The sequence below is a fragment of the Stegastes partitus genome, unplaced genomic scaffold (assembly GCF_000690725.1).
Source record: "Stegastes partitus isolate 25-593 unplaced genomic scaffold, Stegastes_partitus-1.0.2 Scaffold79, whole genome shotgun sequence".
NCBI classification, from domain to species: Eukaryota; Metazoa; Chordata; class Actinopteri; family Pomacentridae; genus Stegastes; species Stegastes partitus.
In genome coordinates this window covers 924837-951019 of record NW_007577810.1, presented here as the reverse complement: position 1 = coordinate 951019, position 26183 = coordinate 924837, and the positions used below count along the sequence as shown (strand labels likewise).

The 26183-nt window shown below is 41.0% G+C and overlaps 1 protein-coding gene across 1 annotated transcript in view; it reads right to left on the bottom strand.

The window, feature by feature from the left end:
* rimbp2b (RIMS binding protein 2b) overlaps positions 1 to 26183 on the bottom strand; it is an 85080-nt gene that overhangs the window by 11432 nt on the left and 47465 nt on the right. The window contains exons 3-13 of the mRNA XM_008276743.1: positions 20038 to 20121; positions 13380 to 13469; positions 10776 to 10898; positions 9267 to 9371; positions 7292 to 7342; positions 6745 to 6765; positions 4302 to 4506; positions 2853 to 3001; positions 2071 to 2150; positions 1433 to 1542; positions 478 to 1350 (exon numbers count right to left, since the gene is read on the bottom strand). Coding sequence (XP_008274965.1) covers positions 478 to 1350; positions 1433 to 1542; positions 2071 to 2150; positions 2853 to 3001; positions 4302 to 4506; positions 6745 to 6765; positions 7292 to 7342; positions 9267 to 9371; positions 10776 to 10898; positions 13380 to 13469; positions 20038 to 20121 — 1891 coding nt within the window. The remainder of the gene's footprint in view (positions 1 to 477; positions 1351 to 1432; positions 1543 to 2070; positions 2151 to 2852; positions 3002 to 4301; positions 4507 to 6744; positions 6766 to 7291; positions 7343 to 9266; positions 9372 to 10775; positions 10899 to 13379; positions 13470 to 20037; positions 20122 to 26183) is intronic.

Sequence of the window (26183 nt, the reverse complement as noted above, 5' to 3'; positions counted from 1 at the left end):
AAATGGAAGCATTTCGCTGCTAAAGAGCTTGATATTTTTCTCAGACATCAAAAAGGACTACGAGGGGTTTAAAAGGGAGTGAATGTCAGACTTACATTTGCCAGGCGGCCAAACATGCCAGTAAATTAATGCAAATGTTGCTCTGTGTCTGCTGGATGAGGGTCAATGTTTACTTCAACAACCCACTGCTGCCTCCCAAGTGGCCACAAATTAAATAGGCAAATACAAGTTAAGGGTTATTTTTAGGAAAATTACAGTAGTAACAGGGCTATGGGTCTAAAGCTATGCCACTGAGGACTTCTTAAGGCTGTACTACATTAGCCTAACGTCACCGTCCCTAGAGCCATGCTGGAATTGCTAAAAACATCCCTGAAATACAAGCCAAGGCCATATAACCACACACCAGGTAGAAGAAAGTCCCTGCATACTGTGGTTTACAGAACCGATTAAAGTGCCAATGTGAGTAATGTTTCTGACCTGCAGGCTGAGTGCAGAACTCCACAGAGATTTCCCTCTTCTCCCTTTGATCCATTGGAAGCTGCCAAGGCACCTGATGTGGCTGCGCGACAACCTTCACCTTGTAAACTGTCATCGGCTTCAAGTTGAAAAACTTGTACTTGTAGCCCCCGGCCTTGATCATGTCGTACTCTGCACCGTTGAGGATGATGGTGTGGCTGTAGTTGCTGTTGCTGGGCATCCAGGAGAGCTCAGCAGAGACCTGCGTGATGCTGTCCACCCGCAGGTAGTAAGGTGCCACCACCACGTCCTTTCCCACGAGAAGAGTGCACCGGAGTTCGTCCGACGGGCCCCGGTCGGTGATGCTCTGCACTGAGATGCGGTAGGTGTTTGTGGCCAGATTGAGCTTTTCAATAAGAGACTTTGTCCTGCCCCCGTAGGGGACACTCATGCGAACCTCCTTATCCACCAAGACATTGTAGCCACTGATGGAGCCCCAGCCCGGCGGGACCACAGGAGGATCCCAGCCAATAATCACGCTCTTGGCCAGTTGTTTAATCAGGTTGATGCGGCGGGGATAAGGCACAATGTCTTCACCGACCTCGTCAATGCTGACGTCCAAGGTTCCTGTCCCATTGCTGGAGGAGCCCAGGAGGTCCATGCCCAAGCTGCTGGTGCTTAGACAGTCGAGTTTACTGTCAGACAGCAGGCTGCTTATGCCTGTTCCCGTTCCTGTGCCGACCCCCAGTCTCTGAGGCCCCAGGCTACTGTGGTTGAGGTAGCCAGGTTCTTTGACCACTGTGTCCCTGTGTTGGACAGAGGGCGTCTCCTCATCTTGGACAAAATCCACAAAATTGGACGGGACAAGTCCCCGCTGTCCATCCAGCAGCTCTCCTGAGAAACGAAAAGGAGACAGTTGGTATTGTGGAGATGTTATACACAGGATCAAACACACACACAAAAAAATCAGTCAGACCTTCATAAAAGCCATCCTCATCCATTGTTCCGTAAACATAGAGGTACTTCCCTGCCACCAAGGGGAGCTCTGCCTCGGGATGCTCATTAGGCCCATCATAAGGATTGTAACTATAGTGAAAAACAAACAAACAAGTCAACTCCCAAAATGCTACATTGCACACAATTATTTACAATAATTTTTGAAGCTATGTCAAACACGGCAAATCTAATATGCATGTCAAGGAAAAAAAACATTTCCTAAGTGCTGCTTTAAAAATACAGTTTGTTTCTATTCTATTTTTTAAAATATTTTGCTTTTTACAAATATGAGAGAGCCGAGGACAGTGTGGGTTGAAAGCTTTGGCCCTGTTTCACATATCAGTGTGCTGAGGATTCCAATTATTTTTTGTGCTGACAGGTAATTTTCTTTAGCGATAGAAACACTGAATCATCTTTAAGACCACAGCCCAAAGCTCTGGGAGAGAAAGCAAATATTCTCAGCAAATAATCTCAGCAAGATCTGTCCATGACTTGTCTACACTGAGCAGACAGTTCAGTTTACTCTAATGGATTTTTGACCATCTTTCTTTTTAATTGTCAAAAAAGACACACTGTGAATATGAGGTGAAAACGTAATTGCATGTTTTCTATACGTACCTGTACCGAGCAATACACAGACGAACCTTCCCTGTGAACCGTGGTTTGGACCTGGTAGTCGAGCTGAGCTCTTTGTCCATCTAAAGATGGAAAAGTGTACAAACAACCCGGTTTTCAACCTCAATTGCTCCTGAAAATCATTTTACATTGTGAAGTGGAAGGAGCTAGCAAAAACATTCAAACATTTTGTGTAAAAATAACAAGATATTCAGTGACAAAGTGAAAAATATGCTGGGTCTTTTATTCTGGGGTCTGTAATTCACAGAGCTTTTCCTCCAAAAGTGTGAACAAGTCTTCCTTTGGTGGAATCTGTCTGCCATAAAAATGTATTTTTCAAAAGGCATGCAATATGTATGATATTCCTTTTGGTTAAAGCTTTAACCTCATGTTCACGAAATGTATTTTGATCAATCCCAAATAGTCAGCCAGTAAAACTGGGAAGTCCCCAGGATCCCTGCTGTGTGGATTTTCTCTCATTCAGCCCAAACACATTACTTGGATTAAAGTGAATCAGCATATTCCCAAAATAGTTCCAAAGTGCTGTCTATAATAAATGAAAACAGAGGTATGAGTGAGGCAATGGATCTAACAGACACTCATCACCTGCTGCTGGTGAAGTCAGCATACATTTGGGTTTATTTCGGGCATTTAGACAGTCGGACTCTGTGCAGCATTAAGTTTGTTAGATTCCTTTTGTTAGAGATATATGCCATGAACTTTGAATGGAGAAATGATTAATAAAGTAGGAGCCATATGGGATAGGAATGAACGCCATCAGGTACCTCCGAGAGGAAAGCCCGTCCTGGGCTGCTGCCTCGACTGCGAGTGAGGAATGTTGGCTTGACAGAGAGGAGCTCGGGCTTGTCTCCACTGATCTGAAGAGGTCGAATGAACTCAGATATCAAAGATCTGCTTGTTGGAGCCTCATTGCCTGTAGAACAAACAGAATGTGTTCCATCAGATTCTCACAATATAACAGAGCTACTATCAAAGTGCAAATCACAAGAATAGCACCAATACCATACGTACATTTATTTCATGCATATTTTCACACGGCTGCACAGCACTACGAGTATATTAGTAGCTTACTAGCTTGCAGAGATTTAAAAGGTGTTACTATTTGAATAAATAGAATCATACTAAAATTTCTGTCAAGCTGGCAGAATTTATGTGGATTTATGTCTTATTGTACTTTCTTCTGTTTCCAATCACTTGTAACACAAAACACACAAAAGTAATTATGGCTACATAACAAGAGCTGAACAATGCGTAGTGCTGTAATTAGCGGAGCACTTGTGTATTCATCAAAACACGAGAAAAACAAACAGAACAAGTTTTGCAAGCTAGCGGCTATTTCTCATAGTGATTGATTATTTCATTACCAGTTTGTGTTTACTGCTGATTAAGTCAGAAGCCCTTTGGACTTCATATTTCAGATGCGATTTGTTTTTTTTTAAACATTATTGTAATGGAACTGAATCCTCTTCCAATATTTTGCAATATTCTTTGCTAAATATGTATATATATATTTAAGTTATTTTTTGGCCTTTTTGTCTTTATTTGAAAGTGCAATTAGAGAGAGACAGGAAAGTGGGGAAGAAGAATGGGGGAAGGACCTGCGGAAAAGGGCCATAAGCGGGATTCAAACTCATGACCTCTTCCTCGGGGACTATAGCCCCTGTACATGGAATGTCAACTCGACCAGGTGAGCTATAACAGTGCCCCTGTTAAAATATTTTTAGTGCAAAATGCTAATACACTGATCAGCCACAACATCTGACAAGCGAAGTGTACACTGAGCATCACGTTACAATGCAACATCCTGCGGAAAACCTTGCATCCAGACATGTGCCCACCACTCCAGCAGGACAATGCTGCTTGAGAACAGATCGAGGAACATGAAAAAGAGCCTAAGGTGTTGACTTAGCCTCCAAACTCCCAAGATCCCAAGCCTAACCGATAGAAGCCCCACCTTGCAACCCACAGGACCCAAAATTTCTACTGCCAGACACCACAAGACTCTCCCAGAAGTCCTGTTTCTATATCATGATGGGTCAGAGCTGCTTTCATGACAAGAGGGAGACCTAGATATATTAGGCAGGCTTTTTTAATGTTGTAGCTGATAGGTGTATATGGCCTACATGACCTGTAAGAGTCATATAGACCTGTTGGATTAAAGGGGAAAAAAAGCACTTTTAAAGCAGCAAGCATCTGTAAGATTGGATACATACCTTTACCTATGGGGGCAGCCAGTCCATTAAGGAGCTGTGACAGGGATTTGTTGGGAGAACCCGGAGATTCACATAAAGTTAGGGGTTCGGTGCTGAGGATATCAAACTTCCCGGCCTGGAGCCGGAACTTCTCCAGCTCTTTTGACAGGAGGTTGAACTGCTCACTCTGATTCCGACATTTTTCCTCCAGCTCGCGTACTTTGGCCTGATTACGGTGAGGGAGGAGAGTCATCAGGAGAGGAGAGACGGACAGAGGAAAAGACAAACAGATGGGCAGAATGGGAAAGGGCGGGGAAAAAGAGAGGCAACAGAACAAGAGAAAAAAGGACACCACAGAATGAACATTACGCACACAGAAATACCAGAGTACGCACATGTACAGTAGGTATGCATATGACGCTTTACTACTGTCTACACACAAATAGAAAATGGAATCACATTTACAGTAAGACTTATAACACGGATCAGTCATTACAGAGTCTTGAAATGACTTGGTTAACTACTATTGACAGTACATTATACAACTCACATGCACAACTACAATACAGTTATTGTTAATAATATTAAAAAAAAAAAAAAACTCTAGGCAGTACGCATAGCCAAACTGTCTTACAGGATGAAGCCGATGATATTCAATATTTTTTCTTATTGACAAGTAATACCATGAAAAGACCAAAACCAACAATGGTTCAATCCTACAAACTAGTATTGTCTGTGTAGCTTATCCAGTAAGCTTGAAATTATTAAAGCAAAAACTAATAAAAGCCCATTCCTGCAGAGGGGGTAACAGGTTCCTTAATAATGACGAACATTGCCAGTGTAGTTTATTTTAAGTCAATCCCACACATTGTGCACCATCCTGCTGCTGGAAATAATCATGAGAGCACCAAATGTGTCCTAATCTGCAGCTGAGAATAGTCTGCAGCAAATGCACTGTTTACTTCTGCTGGAGTCACGTTTGCTGCAAAGGCAAACGTGTTTCGAAATATTTATATCAACGATGTGATTCAAGGCTCAGGGAAGGTACAGAAATCAGAAAATATTGTTGATAGTGGTCCTTTTCATGGGATGTATGTAACAATAACAGAAATATTAAATATCATTATTTGTATAAAATATTGTATATTCTTGCTCTTAATATATATACACACATATATATATATATAGAGCAAGACAAATCATTGCACAAACTAACACTGACAAACTGAACACAGGCAGGTATAATGGAAATTCCAGGTGCTAGAGCATGATTTCTCCTTCACTTCTCAGTCTGAAACTGAGAACAATCTGAAACTGAAATGCTACCACGGAAATTTATTTTATTTTATTTTATTTTTTGTTAGCACTGCACAACACTCAGCAACGCCTGCTTTGCTTCAGTACGTTCTACGCTGTTTTGTTAAAACACTGAATCCACGTCATGCAGGCAGGTTGCTGCTGGATAGAACATGCTGCTAGCAGACTGATGACAAAAGGAACTCCTGCATTTGTGAAACAGAATTAGTAAATTAGGAGTTATTAGTTATATTAGCATCATACAGTTTGCAGCTGTATGGCAAGTAGAGAGTTTCTTTAAACACATGCTGGATAACACACATGCAACGCTACAAAAGAAAAGGATCACATTCATCACTGTCTGGCACTGTATCATTGATAATGATTTTTGTACACTCAAAAAGCTCCTGTATGTTTAAACGTAACGATAATATAATATCAAAAGTGAAAAACTGAATTTAAAAAAAAAATCTGCATATACATGATACATTTGTTGTAGTGCAATATTATCATTTATTCACATCTGAGTATTCTTTCAAAACATGTTTAGTCTTAAAAAAGTGAATTTGTACACCTTAGTGTGTTGATGGCTTTGATTTGGTGGAACTGAGGCCGCAGAGTAAGGCCCCAGGAACTCATATTTAATTGAATTCAATCCATATTCTGTAACTTGACTTCATGAACTGAGTCTTTTCATCAATTGTTAAGTGAGTGTAGCTGAATTTTTCTTTATGATCAAATCACAAAGACCTCCAGTTTACGCTGTCAGTCATGCTCTAGCCTTTTTTAAAAAGTCCTCTCCTGCGGGTTTGCTTTGATGGGAATCGTGAAACAGAGCTGAGTGGGTAGTAAAGCCCAAGACAGATCGCTCTGAAGCAGCTCCGGATTGTTCTGAAAACCAAAAGGCAGCAAGCAAACATTAAATCAGCCCAAAACGGGTGTGTGCTTTATGTTACCTTTTGATTACCACTTATCCAGATATAGATCATGTTTAAATGTTTAAAGTCGACTAAAGAGACCATGATGAATAATTGTTTTTTTTGCAGCGTAGTGTTACAACACCTCCTGGGCCAAAGTAAACACGAGGCACTGTAGACTCTACTGACTGTACTGGCAAAGGCGTAAAAAAAAAAAATCAAGTAAATAAATAAAAGCAATGCTGAAATACCTGCATGCTGTCCAAGTGGTTCTGTATAAGCATAAACACACATCCATACAATGAAAAGAGATGTAGGAAAGAAATAAAGCACAATTACACATGTGATCACTCATACACATCTTGAAAGCACTTTGAAATTACAATCTCTGACACACACACACAATCACACACATCACCTCATTACAATACTAATATACAGACGAAAAAAGGGATTTTCGACATTTTCTTTTATGATTTATTCACCTGGGAAAAAAAGCCCATTTACATAACTCTGACGTATAAATGTGTATTTCAAAAGTCAATTTAACAATTTTGTGAAAAGAAATAGGGATACTCAGGATTCAAAATATAAAACAAGAGGATTAAAAGAAAAAGAAAGAAAGATCACCAGGATTTCAAGAAACGAGGTCACGAAGAGCAGGGGGGGAAAAAAATGACTCTAGGTTTACACAGGTCTACCTCAGGGGTTGACTAGTCCCGTATGTTCGAGCAGAAACCACAAAAACACACACTCAGCTCCCCCCTGCATGCCCCACCCCAGAGCCCAGACGCTCACCTCTAACAGATGGACAGCGCCTTCATGTTCCTTTTTAGCCTCAACCTGAGCCTGGGAAACACAAGGTGCAGTTCACTCATATTGCAGTTTAGTTTCAGTTTAAAACACCAACGAAAGGCCTTTCACAAACAAAATGGAGACAAATTGAAATTCATTGGTGCTCATGGTGAAAATAGTTCAAAAGAAAGTGCCCACCTCTGTCTGCACGACTTCAGATCATCACATTTCTGGGCTCACATTTGACATTTACCCACAGTGCCTTGATTTTTTTTTTTTTCCCCCTGCAGAAATCAACTCTTACTCTGTCGAAACCAGCTCCAAATACTGTGGCTTTTCTTACATCATGTTCACCTTTTTGTCCTTTTATGTTCTTTTAAGCCTATTTTTCAACAGTAAGTTATGCAACATGATACAATTGTGTGCATGCAAGAAAGTTAATATAATCAAGGAAGCATTTGTAAGTTTAAGAGCACTTGTTTGAGAGTCTGTAAACCCTGGGTCTCAAACTTCATGCCCAGGGGCCAGATCTGATCCAGCACGGGAAAAATTTGCATAATTTTCCTTTATCCAGAACACAGAAATGATTTCATTTTCTAGCGAGCCTCCTTCACCAGTTGTAATACCAGCTGCACAACTGAAAGAAGCTCTTGTCTACATTTGACATGCTGTTATAGCTTGACATGTTTGTAGTATAGATTGAGCAACAAATGACCAACAGCACTTATCTCACACCTGATACCCACGCAGGTCTCTGCAAACCTAAAAGAAGTCCTGACCCAGAGAACAGACAGTTTCAAGAGAAGTCAGATGTTTTCACAGAGTTTAATACAACTGCTTCCTGCAAGCAGAAGGTTTGTAACACAACCAGACCACTGGCCTTTAGGTAATTTCAGCTAACCTGAAACAGAAACCAGATTTATTTGGAGTTCAAATATATTGCAGTGCCTGGTCTGGGCCTGCAAGTTATTTCTTCTTCATATGATGGTCATTCAAGCATTATACATGTTGCTCAGGTTAATGTTGGAATGACACTTTAAGGTTACATCCAACAACAAAAAGCATAATTCTAAATTAATTGAAAATATGTTTCAATAGGAAATTGCAGAGGCGTGTACATTTGTTTACATATGATAGAAGAAGGGGACTGTATAGAGACGTATATAAATGCAAGTCATTTTTCTTATGGGAACTGGAAACATCTGTAGAGAAAAAACAAGTGTTCCACATGAATATGAGAGCATCTGTGGACTTTACAATTTCATAAATCTACTTTGCAGGCAATTAATTTAGGAGAATACGGAGAGCAGCCAGTGTCTGAAGGAAGATAAGGCCGTAATGAGCTTCTGTTAATGAGAGAAAAAAGCTGAGAACTACTGCCTGTGAAAGGCTGACTGTGAAGTTGGAACACTGCAGCAGCAGCAACACTGTGGTACACACACTGTTTCTAGAGGAGGCATTGGTGACAATTCCTATCACGTTCACACTATCAGCAATCTCAGCCGTCGCTGGGTTTTGCGTTGACATTACAGTCAGCTCCAGTGCACAGAAGAGGAAGCCCGACCATCAAATGGCCTGGGCCAGCATTTCTTTTTTTTTTTTTCTTCTTTAAAGCAAGCCTCTAAAAAGTGTCATATCTACTTTGGGCTCTGAATGTCTGATTTGCTCGCTTGTAACAAACAAGAGGAGTGCTCCTGAAATGTTCAGCACTCAGAGTTTGGAGAGTGATAGACAGCTGGAGGATGGGGTTAAGAGGATGCACTGGGAGAGCTCTAGTGATGAAAATGTTGAGAGAGGTGAGCTCTGTAGTCTCTTCACAAAACAGTCTTTGAGTCGACTTTCATCTTTGCTGCATTGTATGTATCACAACGGTGTACAACAAAAAGCTCTTTGACCCATGACACAAGCCGAAGCCTGGGCAAACAAGAAAGCCCAGCCCTCTGGTGCTGTGAGTGTTATGCAACCTGAGTTCTCTTACCTTCTGAAGAAGGTCAATCTCCTGCTGCTTTGCATTGAGTACAGCCAAGGCCTGCTCATGCTCCAACTCTAGCTGCTGCCTCCGCTCTGCAGCCTCGCGCATATGCTGTCCGCAAGGGGTGTAGGGATGGAGAGCCGGAGGGGAAGATTGTGGGGGAGCATAGAGAGGGCTGCTGTTAGTGGAACTAAAATCCAACGGCACTGAGCCAACACAAAATGCATCTCCAGTCTTCGACTCCACACTCAGAGACAACACAGGTGTTACATGTGTACACATCACACATACAAGAGGCTGGTTAACAGTGTACTGACCTTTAAACCCTTATAAACAAGACATAAACTATGCCACAGCAAAATGCCGCGTGACAGCATGTTTATGTCGAATGATCCGCGGGGAAAAAGATCAGGTCAAATTTTGCACAAAGGTGCTTATGGATGAGGACTAGAGATGCTTTGCTGTGTGAACAAAAAAACTTCAATCAACAGTAAAGTTTGCTGCCCCCTTTAGGTAACACAATACCTGTTGGAAGTCTGGTTACTGGGACTGTTTGAAAAGCTTCAACCCCACTGTGATGTTGTCTTTGCATGATCTATACAGGGTTTTATGTTACATGAAAAGGGTGAGCAAACTCCGTAGCGTGCTCACTTGTCTGTGGTCATCCATAACAACAAAAGAAGCCATACAATACAAGGGACTGAATGCTAGGCTCTTCATAACACAGTATGCCTGTGTCATCCAGTCACATCACTGCTCCCACTATGTGTGAATATTTGCAACACTGTAAGGTGAAAGAAGCAAATGACATTTTCATGCCAGTAAATATTAAGGTCTAGGATAGGTAATGTCATCAAACTTGTAGGTGACATTATCATCATGAAGGGTGACCCAGTGTCTCTATCTCCTCGTCCTCCCCCTCCCGTCATCATAAAGCCAAACTGTTTGTCCTGCCTCATGCATACATCACATTCCACAGTGCTGTGGTCTTATAACCACGTGACCATTCGTATGTCTGGTAAGCAGCCCACGGATAAAGGGAGAGATAAGCACAGCCACTGAGGTGGACAGAAAGCATTCAGAATGGGACTGAACAGGGCTGCTCCCCAACAGATGGACATAGCAGTGATACCTTATAAATCTAGCAGGGGGGAGAGGGGACAGAGGGAAGGAAGGAAGGAAGGGACAGATCAGGAAGGGCAGGACAACATGAAAGGGCGAAATAGGAAAGGAAAGAGGGCAGACTGCTCCAAGCTTCTACTCTTTCACAGCTCCTGGTCAGACCTCCCAACACGACACTGGAAGGCAACAGACATGTCGAGGACATTAGACAGTATAGCGGAACATAACCAGATGGAGGCAGAGTAGCACAGGTAGGAGAAGGGGTACTGGTTTAGGGTTAGGCTCCAAAAAAAAAAAAACCTCATTTAGAATCCCAGGATAGATGGACTACTAGAACTAGAAATGCACACAGTAGTGACAGAGAGTTTCTGCCCTTGGAGCCAGCTTCCTCACCTTGAGCACCTGCTCTAGGTTCTCCAGTTTGCCTTGGAGCTGGTTCCTCTCCCACAGGGCTAAATCTCTCTCCTGCGTCACAGCACCAAGGGTCTCTTTGAGCTGGGCATACTCAGACTTCACCTGTGCAGACGGGACAAGCAAAGTGCAATGAGAGTCTGAGAGTCCAGCTATGGTACGGTTTCTTTTTCTGTGGATCCAACCAGTCAGGTAAAGCTCTAATCAATTGTATTTTTTAGATTTTTAGAACTGATTGTTAAAATCTTTAGAAATACTAGCAGGTTTGTGTGTTTTGTTGCAGCTATGAAAGACGTCATTAGGTCAGCATCCCCTAAAAAAGAAGTTCCCCTTTCGGGTTTCCTGGTCTGCCCAGCTTTTCCTACCACCCTAACATTTAATAAGATAAACTCTCCACCTTGTTTATTCAGTGCTAAGATCAGTTTAGACTTTGACGGTGAAGAGAAAGTAGGCAATTAAAATGTATAAATGTATAGCTATTGTATACATGCATTGGTTTATTTTCCTTTATAACAAGCTGTGACTTTTTGCTTTCAAACTGTTTAATTGCAGGAGTCCCACAAAGGTTATTCCTGCACAGAGAAATCACAGGTACCCTGTGGAGTTTTCATTACATTCCGTGTTTCTCATTAAAACTCAATGTGTGCATTCTCAATTGCCTAACAGCATTTTGAATGCATTTCCCCCTTTATAAAACATTTGAAAAGCCACTTGTTTAGAAAAAACTAAATTGCTTACATCCATGCTAACTTGCAGTCCTGCTTCTTCTTTGCATTTAGCTGGTGTGTTGCTATATTCATATATTTTTGGTGCATTTCTGCCTCCTGATGATTCGTGTCTTTGCATGAGATGCAAAAAAAATCTGAACCTTCTCAATAATTGTCAAAAATACCACAGGATAAATCAGTGCCACTTTTTCCTGTTGGCAATAATGAACATAGCACTGGCAAAATATTCCTGTGATTCATACAAATGAGCTAAATAGAGAAGATAGAATATCAGAATCTTGCAAAAAAATAACTTCTAGTTGTGGTTTTATGACTTAGAGACAGCTATTTAATATTAATAAATAATTACTCTCAGTTGCATAGTCCAGCCAAATAAACTAATGACAACAATATCCAACTACTTGCCGACAGTCTTCCAATAAACAGACTGTCTATGTTCTAATTACACACAATATTTTGCCACGTTTGTTTTTTGAGGGTGGACAAAGTGTCAGAAACACTCCTCAGTAATCCAATCCACTGTTAAATATGAAGATTAATTGGTGCCTCTCTGATAGAATATCAACAAAAACTGAACATATTGTGTTTTATAAAGGTAGATCTGCAGCTTTGGATTGGACTGAATTGTGCAGCTGTTGTTGATTATAAGCACACAAAGCATTCCATTTAAAACAGGCAGAAACTGGTGCGGGCCAGGCGTGGGAGCTCGCTGATAAAACCATTTAATTATGATTACAATACAAGAGTAGCATAATTCACTCATTGCCATTTCTATGTACCAACCAAGCACTAAGCAGTCAACTGAACCAAGCAATTGCACATTATATTCACACTTCACACTGATTCAGCACCAGCGAGGTCTCCACAGACATTATGAACAACATCTGAAAAATATGACTCTTTCTGTTTCTACATATTTTTCATATTTGTCTCCTACACACCATTTGTATTGTTACTTAAGAGGCGATCAGCTTTTTAAAGGCACTGAGATGACTGGTTCTTGCAGTCGTAATGTGGTAATGCCCCCTCCTCAGAGCAGCCATGAATGACTAATGATTCCTCAAGGAGGGCGTTTCAACAAACACCAGCAAAGCAAAACACAAACACAAACCAGGGAGTCTGCCTCTGAGCAGCCCGCCTGCACGCAGGAAAAAAACCAACAAAATACTATCCGCATGGATAGGAGCGACTGTCAAACCTAATGTAGACAGATCGAACAAAACTATATTGGATTGAGCAGAAGCAGGTCAATAGTCTATTATGGGTAGAGGGAGGTGCCCTTTGTAGCCCCTCCTAGATCATTCAGAGACAACAGGGATCAGAGCACAGGGGTGTAAGCGAGGGCTAATATCCGCACTGCCCTGCAGAGTGCTGCTCTCATATCCGTCAGTCTGATAACGGTTCGCGATCGCTGCTGCATGAGCCACCCATGTCCTGATAAAACATCAATAACCAGCATCCCGCCCTTCTTCAACCCCAGCAGCAAACGGCTGTCAGTCAGCTGCTTCAGGAAATTGTCTTCCCCTTCACAGAGACGCCTAGAGCTCTTTGTTTGTTTATCTACTTGGACTTTACAATATCAACTTCGAAAGCCTTCAAGGTCTTGGAGCTCAAAATAAGGTGAAGGTGTTTTTATATAATTGGAGGCTTGTTGCTTTCAATGATATGCTAGAAATTGGACAAACAGCTTCATCTATAAAGCATACTGGGGCAGCTCTGGCTAAGTGTGACCCAGATTGTGATAATGGAAAGACAAGGAAGGCACTGTCTTTCACGAAACAATACTGAGAACTGACTGGTAAGTTAGCACTTGTTAGACTCTTCTTCCAGTTCTGTACAAGATCTTTTCACTTCTTACCTTCTCATACTCAGACGCCTTGTGGCTGTTGTTGAACAACTGGAGATTCAAGTGTTTGTTCTCCTTGAGGAAATCTTGAAGCTCATTCTCCTAGGCGAAAGAGGCAGAAGAAAACAGTGTTTAGAATCCAAGAAGCTCCCATGATTGGACCAAAGCACAGTACTCAAAGCCAGCATGTTGTTAGCAATAGCCCATGCATTATTCATCCGTGGAAACTGCTCAAGGTTCTCTAGTAGGCTCTAGAAAGCATGACTAAAAAAAGCTGCCATTTCATCCACCACAGCAGCACAATGATAATGTCTTAATAGCAGCTTCTACGTCAGAGCAATAGATGTAATAAGAAAGCCCTAAAATTTTCACCACTCTGCATGTGGATATAAATCAAACATATATTCAAATGCCACACTTTTGCACACGACCCTCTTATCTACCAAAAGTGTCAAGCTGGGTGGAAAGAAAAAGTCTCTTCATTGCAGACGAGGAAAAGTTAATTACATTCAATCAACAGTCGTGAAGCATGCCGTGAACGCAATTTGCAATGTCAACTGGAGAGTTCTCTGAGATGTGCAATTTATTGCGGCTCCAGCAGCATGTAGGCCAAGGATGGTTCTTGTCAGGAGCTAAGAAACCTACTTGCTCATGCATGATACATTTACAGTAAATACAGCACTTCCTAATGGGCCGTGATGGTGTGCCTGCTCCTTCTCCCTTATGTTTAACTTATGAAGGAGGTTTCAGAGGACAATTGAAGATGGAAGTAAACATGAAAATCTAACACGCATGCAAGGATATATATGTTAACAGACCAGAAAAGGTTAAAAAAGGTTTCTTGCTGCTCACCAAGCATAATAAAATCTGTATGGCTTTTCTACTACATGCACAGCAGAAATGAGTACAACTACCAACATTATACATAAGACACATTAAAGCATTTTTAATTATTTGTATTGTCATCTTAGTATAAGAGCTGCACGGTGGATCGGTGGTCGGCACCGTCGCCTCGCAGCTAGAAGATCCCCAGCAAAAATAAACATGTTTACAGAGTGCTACAAAAAGCAGCTTTGGTTGCTATCAGTAATTGTTCCATTCATGACGATTGAACTGCAGGAGAATTTTTATATAACTCACCTGTTTAAACTGTATTAGGGCTTAAAATTATGCATACTGACTGTGTGGCCACTTTGAATGACAGTCCATGACCGACCTCAGCCTAATTCCCTAACTGATGCACATCACATACCCATATCAAATATGACTGCTTCTAGTATTACAACAACCTAACCTACTGCTACTACTCACAACAACTACTCACACAACCCACAAATCTAGGTTAGACACTGTCAAGGACAAGCAGTGCCAACTAAACAAAAGCCTGAAGACAGCACCAAAGTCACATCTGAGGTCTGCTGCTTTTCTATTAATTTCAGTTCTGTCACCAAAAAATAAAAAAAATAGAAAAATATTGGCATTTCAACCTGCATCAATTGTGCCCAGTCAATTTTAATGCTTCCCGTACAAGCAGTAGATTGCATTGACATTCCTATTCATATCCATTGATCCTTCAATTCAGAGTTAATATGGGCTGGCTAAGCCTCCAGGTGTTCATTCTGAAGGACAAACAGCTACTGAAAAAAATGAAAAGCTCACATTTTACTGTGCACACACACACACAGAGAACAATATAGTGGAGTACTTTAGAAATTCAAGCTTGTTGTTGATTTAAGCATTTCAACATGACTGCCATCCTCATTTAAAATCCTTTTTGGAATTTGGATGTGATAGCACACACATAATTATGCAAACCAAATTGTCTTGAACAGAGAGAATCAGCTGTGTCTCTCTCCTTTATTGTTGACATGTTAACACTTTAAACAGATCAGTATACGTCATAATCCCTTGGCAAGACACATTTTTACGGTGAGCCTGTGAGCCCAGCGATGGAAAGAATTCCATGCAGAAAACACTGTGGTCTACGCTGAGCTGCTTCCAGCATTTTCAGCGGAGATTTTCTGCTGAGGAGAGATTCGCTTGAATACTAGCACGATGTACACCTAAAACGTGCACGCTGACAACGCCACATTTGGCTGAAAAATGTGTTACAAAAACAGAATTTCATGAACAAACAGACTAAATTACACTAAATATTATTGTGACACATGGTAACAAAATCTTTTAGATGTTTGTTCTGAACAGGACAGTCAGGATAATTTCATGAATAGCGCACTATTGAAAATATAATTAGGCCCGGGGCAGAGTACCTGTGACTACTCCTACTCCAATCGTGCATGTTGTCCAGACGCTGTCTGACTCAGCCTGGTGTGCCACAGCAACGTGCTTAATTTTGACAAGCCTGACAGATGAATCAACCCTGCCATTTAACTCACGAGCAACGCAAACATTTCACCCACTTACTCTCTGTTCAGCAGACACTGTTCGCTGTGGGGAAAAGCATCATTTGCTCTTGCTCAGAATAGATGACAGCCAGCTGCCTGGTTCTTATTTTTTTCCAACAAAACCCTCAGCATCTAAGAGGTGAGCATACATCTCTTCCTGACAACTGATCTTTCTTATATCACCGATGACCTTTAAATACAAATGCTATTAGGAGGTGACAGTAGTATTCATACACTTTACAACATTTTGAGTCCAGAAAGATGCCAAAAATATCATCCAAAGGTATTCAACTGTGCAGCTGACTGACTTTAGCTGCTCTTTTCGAGTGCATGCTGCATTTTCTTTTATACAATTCCCTTTTTTTCTCTTACTCTAAAGAGGTTTTTTGCACCACTTTAGCGCCACATACCAGAAGCGGTGTACACACATTGTGGTGTACATGAACAAAGAAATCACAAACATACAATACAATGCCAGAACATTTGTAGGTTTAATCCATATCTGATTTTACTGTATTGTAAAAAAGACAGAGAGAAAAAACAGAATGGGAAATTAGCATCTATCTTGAAATTAATTTTTGCTTTTTCAAAATGCATGCCATGTGTTCAGGCAATAGAAGATGCCAATCACACCTTTGACAGAAGGTGTCTGTGTTTACAAACAGCTCATGATAACAGTGAATCTGACCACAAAAGCACAATTTTCACCCCAGCTATTGACAGAAATTCGAGGGCAAAGCGACACAGACCAGTTCTTGGACTTGTTGAGTCCACCTGCTGTCTGCCACGGTATTGATCTTCGATCAGGACAGATACATATTGGAGCGATGCTGGCACAGCTAATGCTTGTCGCCATGGTAACAGGCTTTAAATGCTAGCGGAGGCTGATGGTCTGTAGTTAAACACCCGATACCCAGGAAGGTGGAGGTGCCAGATGGCGATGACAGTGTTTACTGTCACTGAAACACTCAGTCTATGTGTTTATATACACGACAGCTGAACTCATACTGAGGAGACATTAATAAAACCTGGAATTTTGACACTTGATAAGAAAAATCGACATATATTCCTATATGGGCTGTGAGTGTTTGGTAAATAGACTGTTAAAAATCCTCCAGTAGCAGGTGCAGAATCACTAACAGCTGCACCTGATTCTGTATGTATGATCTCTATTTTAACCTGAGAAGGAGAGTAGTGAGAGAGAAAAAACAGAGGAGCGAGAGAGAGAGACAGACAGAGAGAGAGAGAGAGAGAGAGAGAGAGAGAGAGAGAGAGAGAGAGAGAGAGGTAAGTCACTTTAGACCAAACAGGGAGTGACATTACTGTCAACTCGCCATCCCCTCACAATAGCGTTCATTGGTCTTGTCTGTGTTTACGTCTCTGTTCTGGAAGCTTGGTGCAGGAGGAGATAAGCGCTGTGCTGCAGTCTGTGGAGACCAGCCTGCCATTTCTGCCCGTCATTTGGGGACAGTTTGTCCTTTGGGTAGCTTCCCCTGGACTCAGCAGGCTGACAATGGGCGAGGAGGGAAGTGCTGCTGTGGGCAGGGAGCGAGAGAGGAGGGCAGCAAAGAAAACAGTCCTAATGGAGTGTTTACTTGGGGCAGGGAGCCACACACAAAGACAGCTCGTCTAAAGAGGAGGGCTTGGGGGCACCAGGGAATGAATTTAAATTGTCTAGGACAAAACTGTGCCATTTAAATTACTGCTGAATCCCTCCAGCTCCTACCTTTCATAGGAAAAATCTCATTTCAGGCTGTCTGCACGACTCTCTGCCTACTTCTGTGTCATGTTTAATTTTAATGTAGTGCTAAACTTCAATTTCCATGAAGAGGCTTTTATATCAGTCATACAACCCCCCATTTTGTTTTTCCCAGCTCCCAAATCACAGACTGTAAGCCTGGTGTAAATATCTACAATTTTTCTCTAAAGTTCCAGTGAATTCAACTGAAATTAGGCTTTTTTTCTGCAGAGCCCTTGGGACTCCACTTTAGCAGGAACTGCTGGCAGATTATAGCGCTAAGATGCTGTTCTCCTTCAGACTAAATTTTATAAAAGTGGTATCAAGCTCTTCATCTCAGGACGCTGTGATATAAAGTGATTAGTCATTGCGCTTAGTGGGAATCCCACAGCTGTAATGGTTGAAACCTGTCAGACCCTAACCATGTACACGTCCTCTTGCTGTGAGAAACTGCTGGAACCTGACGACTCCTCTTACCGCAGGTACAGAACGTTTCCCCACTAAAATACAACACAGAAGATGCAAGAAATAACGCTGTTGGTCACTGGTTGCCTCAGCCTATGTGTCATTTAACCAACTGCGAGTCCTCTACTTCCCAACACAACTTAACAATAGAACCGAACAGTCTGTCTCATGCGATCTGCACAGCACACTGGTTTACAAGAGTAGACGTTTGGTCACTTCAGCCATCAGCATTGCATCAATGTGGTGACACTGCTAACCACTAAGCTTCTCCTGTTGCAGTATGTTCAATAGGTACAACAGTATATAACTCAAACCAACCCCTGGTTTGATCATGTTGCCATCTTTTGAGCAAAGAAGAGCACCATGGGACTAATACAAAGCCTTCAACTAAATTCCCCCTGTGGTTGTTGGTAAAAACCCTAAAAACTCATCTCTGAGTATCAGAGTTAGATATTTTGTTGAAGTTTTTTCAATGAAAATGATTCCTTCATGTCTTAAAATGGTTTAGATGTACAGTCATCCTCAAATGTATCCATACCCTTCCATTAAAGAAAAGGCAAAATTCACAATAGTCAACCAAATAACTAGAAACTGAAAAAAGTAATAATAAACAAAAGATTTCAAAATTATAATTTAGTGAAATAAGACATTGCTTTTGAATTGTGGTTGAATTGAGAGTTACAGAAAACACATGACTACAGTCATTGCCTCAAAGAGTTGTTCAACAAAATATTAGTTTACAGGTCCTGTCATGCTTGTTTGCATGTGTGTATGTGTTCGTGTGTGTGTGTGTGTGTGTGCGTGTGTGCGTGCGTGTTTTTAATATTTTTGTTGAACCACAATTCAAAAGTAATGTCATAATTTTCATTAAATTTTTATTTCTTATTACTTTTGTCAATTTCTATTTATTTCAGTGACAGCTGTTTTTTTTCTTCTCCTTCTTTAATGGGAGGGTATGAATACATTTGAGGATGACTGTAACTGTACACCATTGCCTCTTGTAGACTGTGAAAATATATTAAGTCAGAGCCTCTTCCGCCACCCACCTCAGAGCTCTACTACTCTATGACACACATTGGCAAATTGCAATACTGGAGTAACTCAGTTTTAAACTGGAAGCAGATTCTGAAGAATATTAGCGAGACAGACAGGAAAGATGTTGGAATTGGCGTGTGAGGTTTGTGAATCCTGGCTGTCTGAGTCTGTATTTTTGAGGCTGTCATCGGTACACTGCAGCTGCAAGGCAGAAATGCTCAGCAGTGGTTTTGACAGCTTATTTCACTCAAGATATGTCTTCTACCACATATACAAAAATAAAATAAGGACAAGGTAACAACGTTTTTAAAAAAAAAAGCACCTTGATGTTCATCGGAGGGGGGTCGTCAAATAGCCAAGAGCTAAAATGCCAAGGCAAGATATGTAGAGTTTTTTTTCTTCTCAGCAGGATCCCTCTGTTTCATTTTTTTCCTCTCCTTTACCTTTTGTACTGAGTCAAAGCCACTCCAGCTGGCAGAATGACATTTCTGGGGCATTATGAGAAAACGTCCTTCAAGAAACACCAAACACCATGTGAAAATACAAGAGTTGTGTAACATATCTCTGACCTTTTACAGTGACCACTGAACACACGTAGCAGTTTGTACTTCTGTATATTCAAATTGCAGCAGTGAACTACTGTGTGTGCAAAAGAAACCAATAATAGCCACAGCCTGAGGACACCACTTGCAATATACAACATGTTTAGATACATCTGAGCACCAGACACTCCATTTTTTCAGTTTTTCTGCGCAAATACAACAAATAATTACCACAGCAAAGTCTATCTCTTACTCTCAAATGTATTCCCTGCGCTCGCAAAACCCCCACAGATACTGCACCCTGCAATTAATTGCTCCGATATTTTTTTAATTTCACTCACAGTCTGAAAACCACGCTATCGCTGCCACTCATTTTCTCAGGGGATGTCTGTGTGTGATGATAGCAGGCGAGGCTCTCAGGTACAAATCAATTTTAGCCTCCGTCCTTTCATCCAGAGGCCAAGGTATATTTTTGGAGCACTTACCAAAGTCTGACATGTTTGATTCTTTTTCTTCACCTCTGCCTCAAGTGCTTCACACTCCTTCCTTCTGGTGCTGATCTCAGTCTCCTGGGGAGAGAAAAAAAAGCAAAGGACGGCTGCTATGGTTTGTCAGGAACAGAAGCTTCCTGAGAGAACTCGCTGAAACCATGCAGGGGGAGAGAGGCAGCGTTTAGGTGTGTGAGAGTATGTGTGTGGGTTCACAAATATATGTATGCGTGTGTGGAACAGAGAGATTTCCAGAGATTATCTACTAGATATTACAAAATGTTTTGATGTCAGGGAAACGGACAGGAGGCCAGAATGCTTAATATCGAATGGTTGAGGATGTTGAGGTGCAGTCCTTTACAAATAATGTGATGAAAAAGATCAAACAGAAATCAGTTTAAAAGACTTTAGTCAATTTGAACCTGCTTTTGTAAATGGACAAGGAGTCAGCAGCCAGGATAACTCCTCAGTGAGGTTATTCTTAGGGATAAAGGTGCTTTTAACTCGTGCTAACACGCTCACAATGACAATGCTAACATTGCACTGTGAGAGTAAATGTGGTATTAACCATTATCACCATCTTATGTAAGCATGTCAGCATGTTTACAGACACTGGAGCGAATAATTCTTTATATCACCATGTTTACAAATTGTTGATCCTGAAGACCTTTTTCAGTGCAAGAAAGGCACAGATCCTTTTAGTCTAATGAATAGCAATGCATATGTAGGCATACAGCTGATGTGGCAGTGAAATTATCTGCAAACGGCTGTAATGAGCTGAGAAAGCAAAGCACCTGCAAAGACAGAGAACTCAAAGATGGCATGGATGTGAACAAGGCAAGACTTCAAATTTAAATGTTCAAAAAACTGCCTTTGCAAATGTTTCATGGCAGAAGAAAATGTATCCTTAATACTTCTGTTGGACATCAAAACGAAGATACACACATTCAAGACTGATAGATCTATTTTGGTGAGTAACACTCAATGAAAACATCATTTTGTTGTTTTACAAGAAAAGTTCATAGGCTACCTTTGACTACATGACAGTGTGACAAGTAAGATTAAACCTCCACTTAGAGTTGTATGTCTCCTCCAACTACTTGATTTGACTCGCCTTTGTTGAGCTTTGTTGTTCTGAATCTGCTGTATGCCTACGGTGCTAGAGTGTAAATTCACTGAGAGGGACAAAAACAGAGGTAAAGTCCTCGTATGTGTTCACATGTTTGACCAATAAACCTGATTAAAACACGAACCTGTAGTCAGATTCAAATACGGATGTTGCTGCAAAGAAGATACATATTCTAAGATATTCCCCCACAGTTTCAATCCGATATTGCAGAATATCAGTCATTAGTGTCAAGTTATGACACTGAAAAATCACCAGCACAGTATCGTGTTGCAGTAAAGTTGACCTTTGACCTTTTGGATATGGTCGATGAACGCTTGAGTTATGGTCAAAAATGTGCTTCGTAAAGTCACATTAACTTTTGACCAACACCAAAGTCAAAATCAGTTCATTGTTGAGTCGAAGTCAACGTTTGTCTCGGATTTTAAACAATTCCAACCAGGCATTCCTAAGACACCGTGTTCAAGAGAATGGGACAAACTGAAAGCATAATGCCTCCACCCCTGCTGCTATTTAATATCACTACAGCAGTCCATCACAGGGCAACACAGAGAGACAGACGGGTACATAAACAAAACCAATCAAACTTAAAAATGTAAATATGTCTTCACATGTACTGTCGACTGCACTCTCTGTCTGTTTGCAGTAATATAATGTGCAACAGGTGCATAGTATTTCCTCCTGAGGCCTGCTATGTTTGCATCAAGCAGCATTTAACTGAGCTGACAGCTGAATGCTGCATTAGCTGGAATTACAATGAAATGAAGTTCAGCCTTTTTCACAATGTGTGATTAGAGCCAAAACATGACTAAAGTCTGCCACAGTCACTACGGAGGATGACTTGCTCAGTCTATCAGTGTTGCTCAGACAACTCCACTGGTGCTTCTCAGTGGGGGCAGACAGAGAGAAAAGGGATATCCCCATCAAAGCTAGATATGTCTCATTTTTTGTGTAACTCCACTCTAATATGGAGGTGGCATTGTCTAGGCAGGCTTGGATGCGTTCTGTCATGAAGGGTGCAGCCATTTAAACAGAGAATACTCGGCTTCTTTGTGGGTATTCTTTTTAATGCAAAGCCAACTATTGCACCGCTCTTACAGTATACAGTTCCTGACAGTGTTACATAACTAACATGATCCCCCGTTCATCAGCAGACTGAGCTTTCTATCAGTGCGCGGCGACCCTCCTCGCTATGGACGAGAGTGAGAGTGCAGCTGAATGTTCCAAGATTAGCGTATAGAATTAAACGGGATTTTATCTGTGTCAGTGTGTGCCACCCGTGCACGTGCACACACACACACACACATTCTGGCAGCGTAGCAGCACATGTCCCTGAGCAGGACTAAAATAAGCACCAGCGGAGCCACCAGAAGCCCACAGCACACACTGCATGCTGCATGTGAGAATGCATGAATGTGCACTTCACTACAGCGCTGCTCACAGCTTGCTTTGACTTTGAATGTATATTGGAATCCATTCAAATGGAAGATTTTTTTTATTTTTTTATTTAACTTCGCTACATCTGCTGGCTTTTCTCTTGACCCGCGAGTCCTGACAATATTTAATAAGACAGTGAGCAATAAGGTCGGAGAACAGGGCGAGCGGAAGGAGGAGGAATATGCTTGGGCCCCATTGTGATCTCTAACCCTGTGGCGTTTCACTCCAACTTAGTGACAGTTGGCATGATTAAATCTTTGACCCTTTATCTGTGGCTGCTGGTCCACCAGTGATCCAGCTCAACTGTATGTTCATAGTGTGCATAATTACATACAGTTAAATGATTATTTCTAATCATTTAGTGATTAAACTTTCATATGAACAAAAATATGCAGAAAATAAATGTCCTCTGAGGTAAGGATTTCACAATTATCCTGAATTATAATGGAGAGCTAAGATGAGAGTACACCTGAGCTACCCGAAAATTATGATTAAGAATTATTTTAACATTTTCTGTTTGGGATTTGTTTAAAGTTACAATAATAGTTATGGTTGCGCATTAAAAGGAGAATAGGTTGCAAACCTTTCACTAAATCCTAAATTTAACTCAACCAAAACCCACTACCTATCTACCTATGTATCTCTACTGAAGAGTCGAAAACACAGCTGATATCTAAAAAGGACAGAAAATGACTTGTTTTCTTGTTCAGCTTGGATTTGAAAGCTTGTTGAAACTCCTCAGACTCCACAGTTCTACCTCAAAACACACTCAAAACAAGTACATGCAAATATGAATGAAATATTAAAACCATGAAAGGAGCAGAAAAGATTGGACATCTTGAGAAAAGTATACACATATACGCTACCATGTTGACTCTGAATGATTTCCTGTGAGTGAATCACACAGAGCCTCCGCAGACAGCTTGCCATCTCCCATGTGGGCTGGTATCTAATGTGTACAGTTTTCAGAACCAGACGGCTGCGACATTGTGCTAACTTGCACGATGAATATTTCACTCACACGCTTACAGACGCACACGAACCTTCGCACACGCATACAAACCCGTAGCTCTCAGGCTGGGGTGAGGCCCATTTGTTTGGAGCACATTTGCCAATGTTCAATTAAAAATCCCTCTGATAAAAGATTCAAATGGCTGCCATTGTGAGTAATGAGCTCCTGTATAAGTGAAGAGGCGTTTACTGCGCAGCAGATGAAGATAGATGAGAAAGACCATCCCCTTAGGCTGTGTCTAGCATTTGTGCCTCAGCGGCACTAATGCAAATGCATGCAAGAGAGAGGTGAGTCCACAGCAATCTATACCACTGTACCTTCATGTCTCTTATGTACTACATGCAGGGCCGATTTCAAATTCTGTTTAATGCCTCAACATATTCAAAAATCAATATCTTTTCCAGGTTATGACATAAAGTGTACAAAATGGTTTGTACTGTAATGTAAGATTTATCTATTAGAAGTTCTCAGTGCTGTGACTGATCACACTTTTGACCATATCTGAAGAGATCTGGTGATTCAGCGATGAGAGACAATCAATCAATTGCAGTTTTTTTTTTTTTTTTTATTCATCTTAGTTTTCAGCTTCACAGATCTGATGATTCACTGCTCTGCTTAAATACAAAAGGTCTTGTCGTGACTTTGTCCAACACACAAGACCTCAGGTGGGGGGAACATCCATCCATCCATCCATCCATCCATTATCTATACACCGCTTAATCCTCACTAGGGTCGCGGGGGGCTGGAGTCTATCCCAGCTGACTTAGGGTGAAGGTAGGGGACACCCTGGACAGGTCACCAGTCTATCACAGGGCTACACTTAGAGACAACCAAGCACACTCACATTCACACCTACGGACAATGTAGAATCACCAATTAACCTCAACATGTTTTTTGAACTTGTGGGAAGAAGCTGGAGAACCCGGAGAGAACCCACGCTGCACGGGGAGAACATACAAACTCCACGCAGAAAGATCTGGGTGTCCTCATCGGGGCGCGAAACGGCGACCTTCTAGCTGCCTATTATTATTATCATCATTATTTATTTATTTATTTTTTTTAATGGTTATTATTAGTGTTATTATTGTTGTTATTGTTTTTGTTGTTAGTCTTTCTGTACTTGGCAAAGGGAGAGGAAGAAAGTGTCAATGTAAATCATGTAAATGTAAATCTTTGTATTGTATTCTTTTTTTCCTGCTTGCTTTTTAATTTTTTTTAATTTTTTTTATTTTTGTATATTCTTGTATAATTATTTATTTTGTCTTGCTACTGTGATCAAACAATTTCCCTTGTGGCTCAATGAAGTTTATTTAAGTCTAAATCTAAAGGCTTTTGCGATTATTTATAATATATGAATATAATAAATAATGAAACATACAAACATAGTGTCAAATATTTTATTTAATTCTATCTATTATTATTAGATAGTGGAATAAGAATTTGTTGCTACAACGCATGGTATCTCTACAACAAAACTGATATCATGAAACAACAAAACACAGACTATAATGGAAATAATAATGGAATAGAACAAGAAGGTCAGTACGGAGTCACATATTTGCTAATGGAGGTTTGTTCCATTCTTCCTGAAGGGGCTCAGTGAAGCTGGCAGACATTTTGGGGGGACAGGATCCGTTGTTAGACACATGAACATTCAACTGTTTGGCTTCGGCCCAAAACTGACATGCAGCATCCAGCAGGCCAGCAGCCTGTTCTTGTTTTTCTCTTGTCATCTGTGGCGTTGTGTCATTTGAATAAAGCTGCATTTTAAGGTGTTTTTTATAGTCACTGATCACTGAAGTGTCTGTGTGCTGGTCACACTATCAGAGCATTGTCTTTTAAAGACACATGGACCAGACCATGGACTAACTGTTGAGAATTAGTTATCAGTTGAACAGCTCAATAACCTGCCATAAAGTTGTTATGATTCCTTCCACATGATTTGTACTCAGCCTATTGATTCCCCTGGGCTTCAACATGTAGTACCATCATAAGGTCCTTTTTTTTCTTTTTTTAATTACACCAAAGTATCAGACTAATACTTGCAAAAAATTAATGACACAACAATGACCTGCTCCACTTAGCATTTTTGCTTATAGACTAAAACACTTAATGATGATATGACATGGTTATCTAATATCAGCATTAGCAAGCACATAAAGAGCATCTTAGCATGCTGTTGTTAGCATTTAGCACAAAGCAATGCAGGGCTGAGTGCAGCCTGGACTGTGAGCCCTGCACACGGCTGTCGTGGTGTTCAGCACCACGGAGAGTTCCCTCGGGACAACACAGCAGTAGCATGTGGTCTAAACTCTGTGGTTTACTTCAGCTGTTTCTGCTGCTGCTGACTCTACTGTGTGTTCACTGCACAGCTACATCTTGATGAAAAGAGGTTCACATACTACAGTATTACTTCCACAATGGCTAATTAACACAGGAGGCTTTCCCCATCCTACTCTCAGTGTTCAGTCTTCTGATCTTTCAGAGTTGGGAAAGCTCTGTGTATAATCTCTGGTGAGCAGGGATAACCTCATTTCTCTCTCTCTCTCTCTCTCTCTCTCTCTCTCT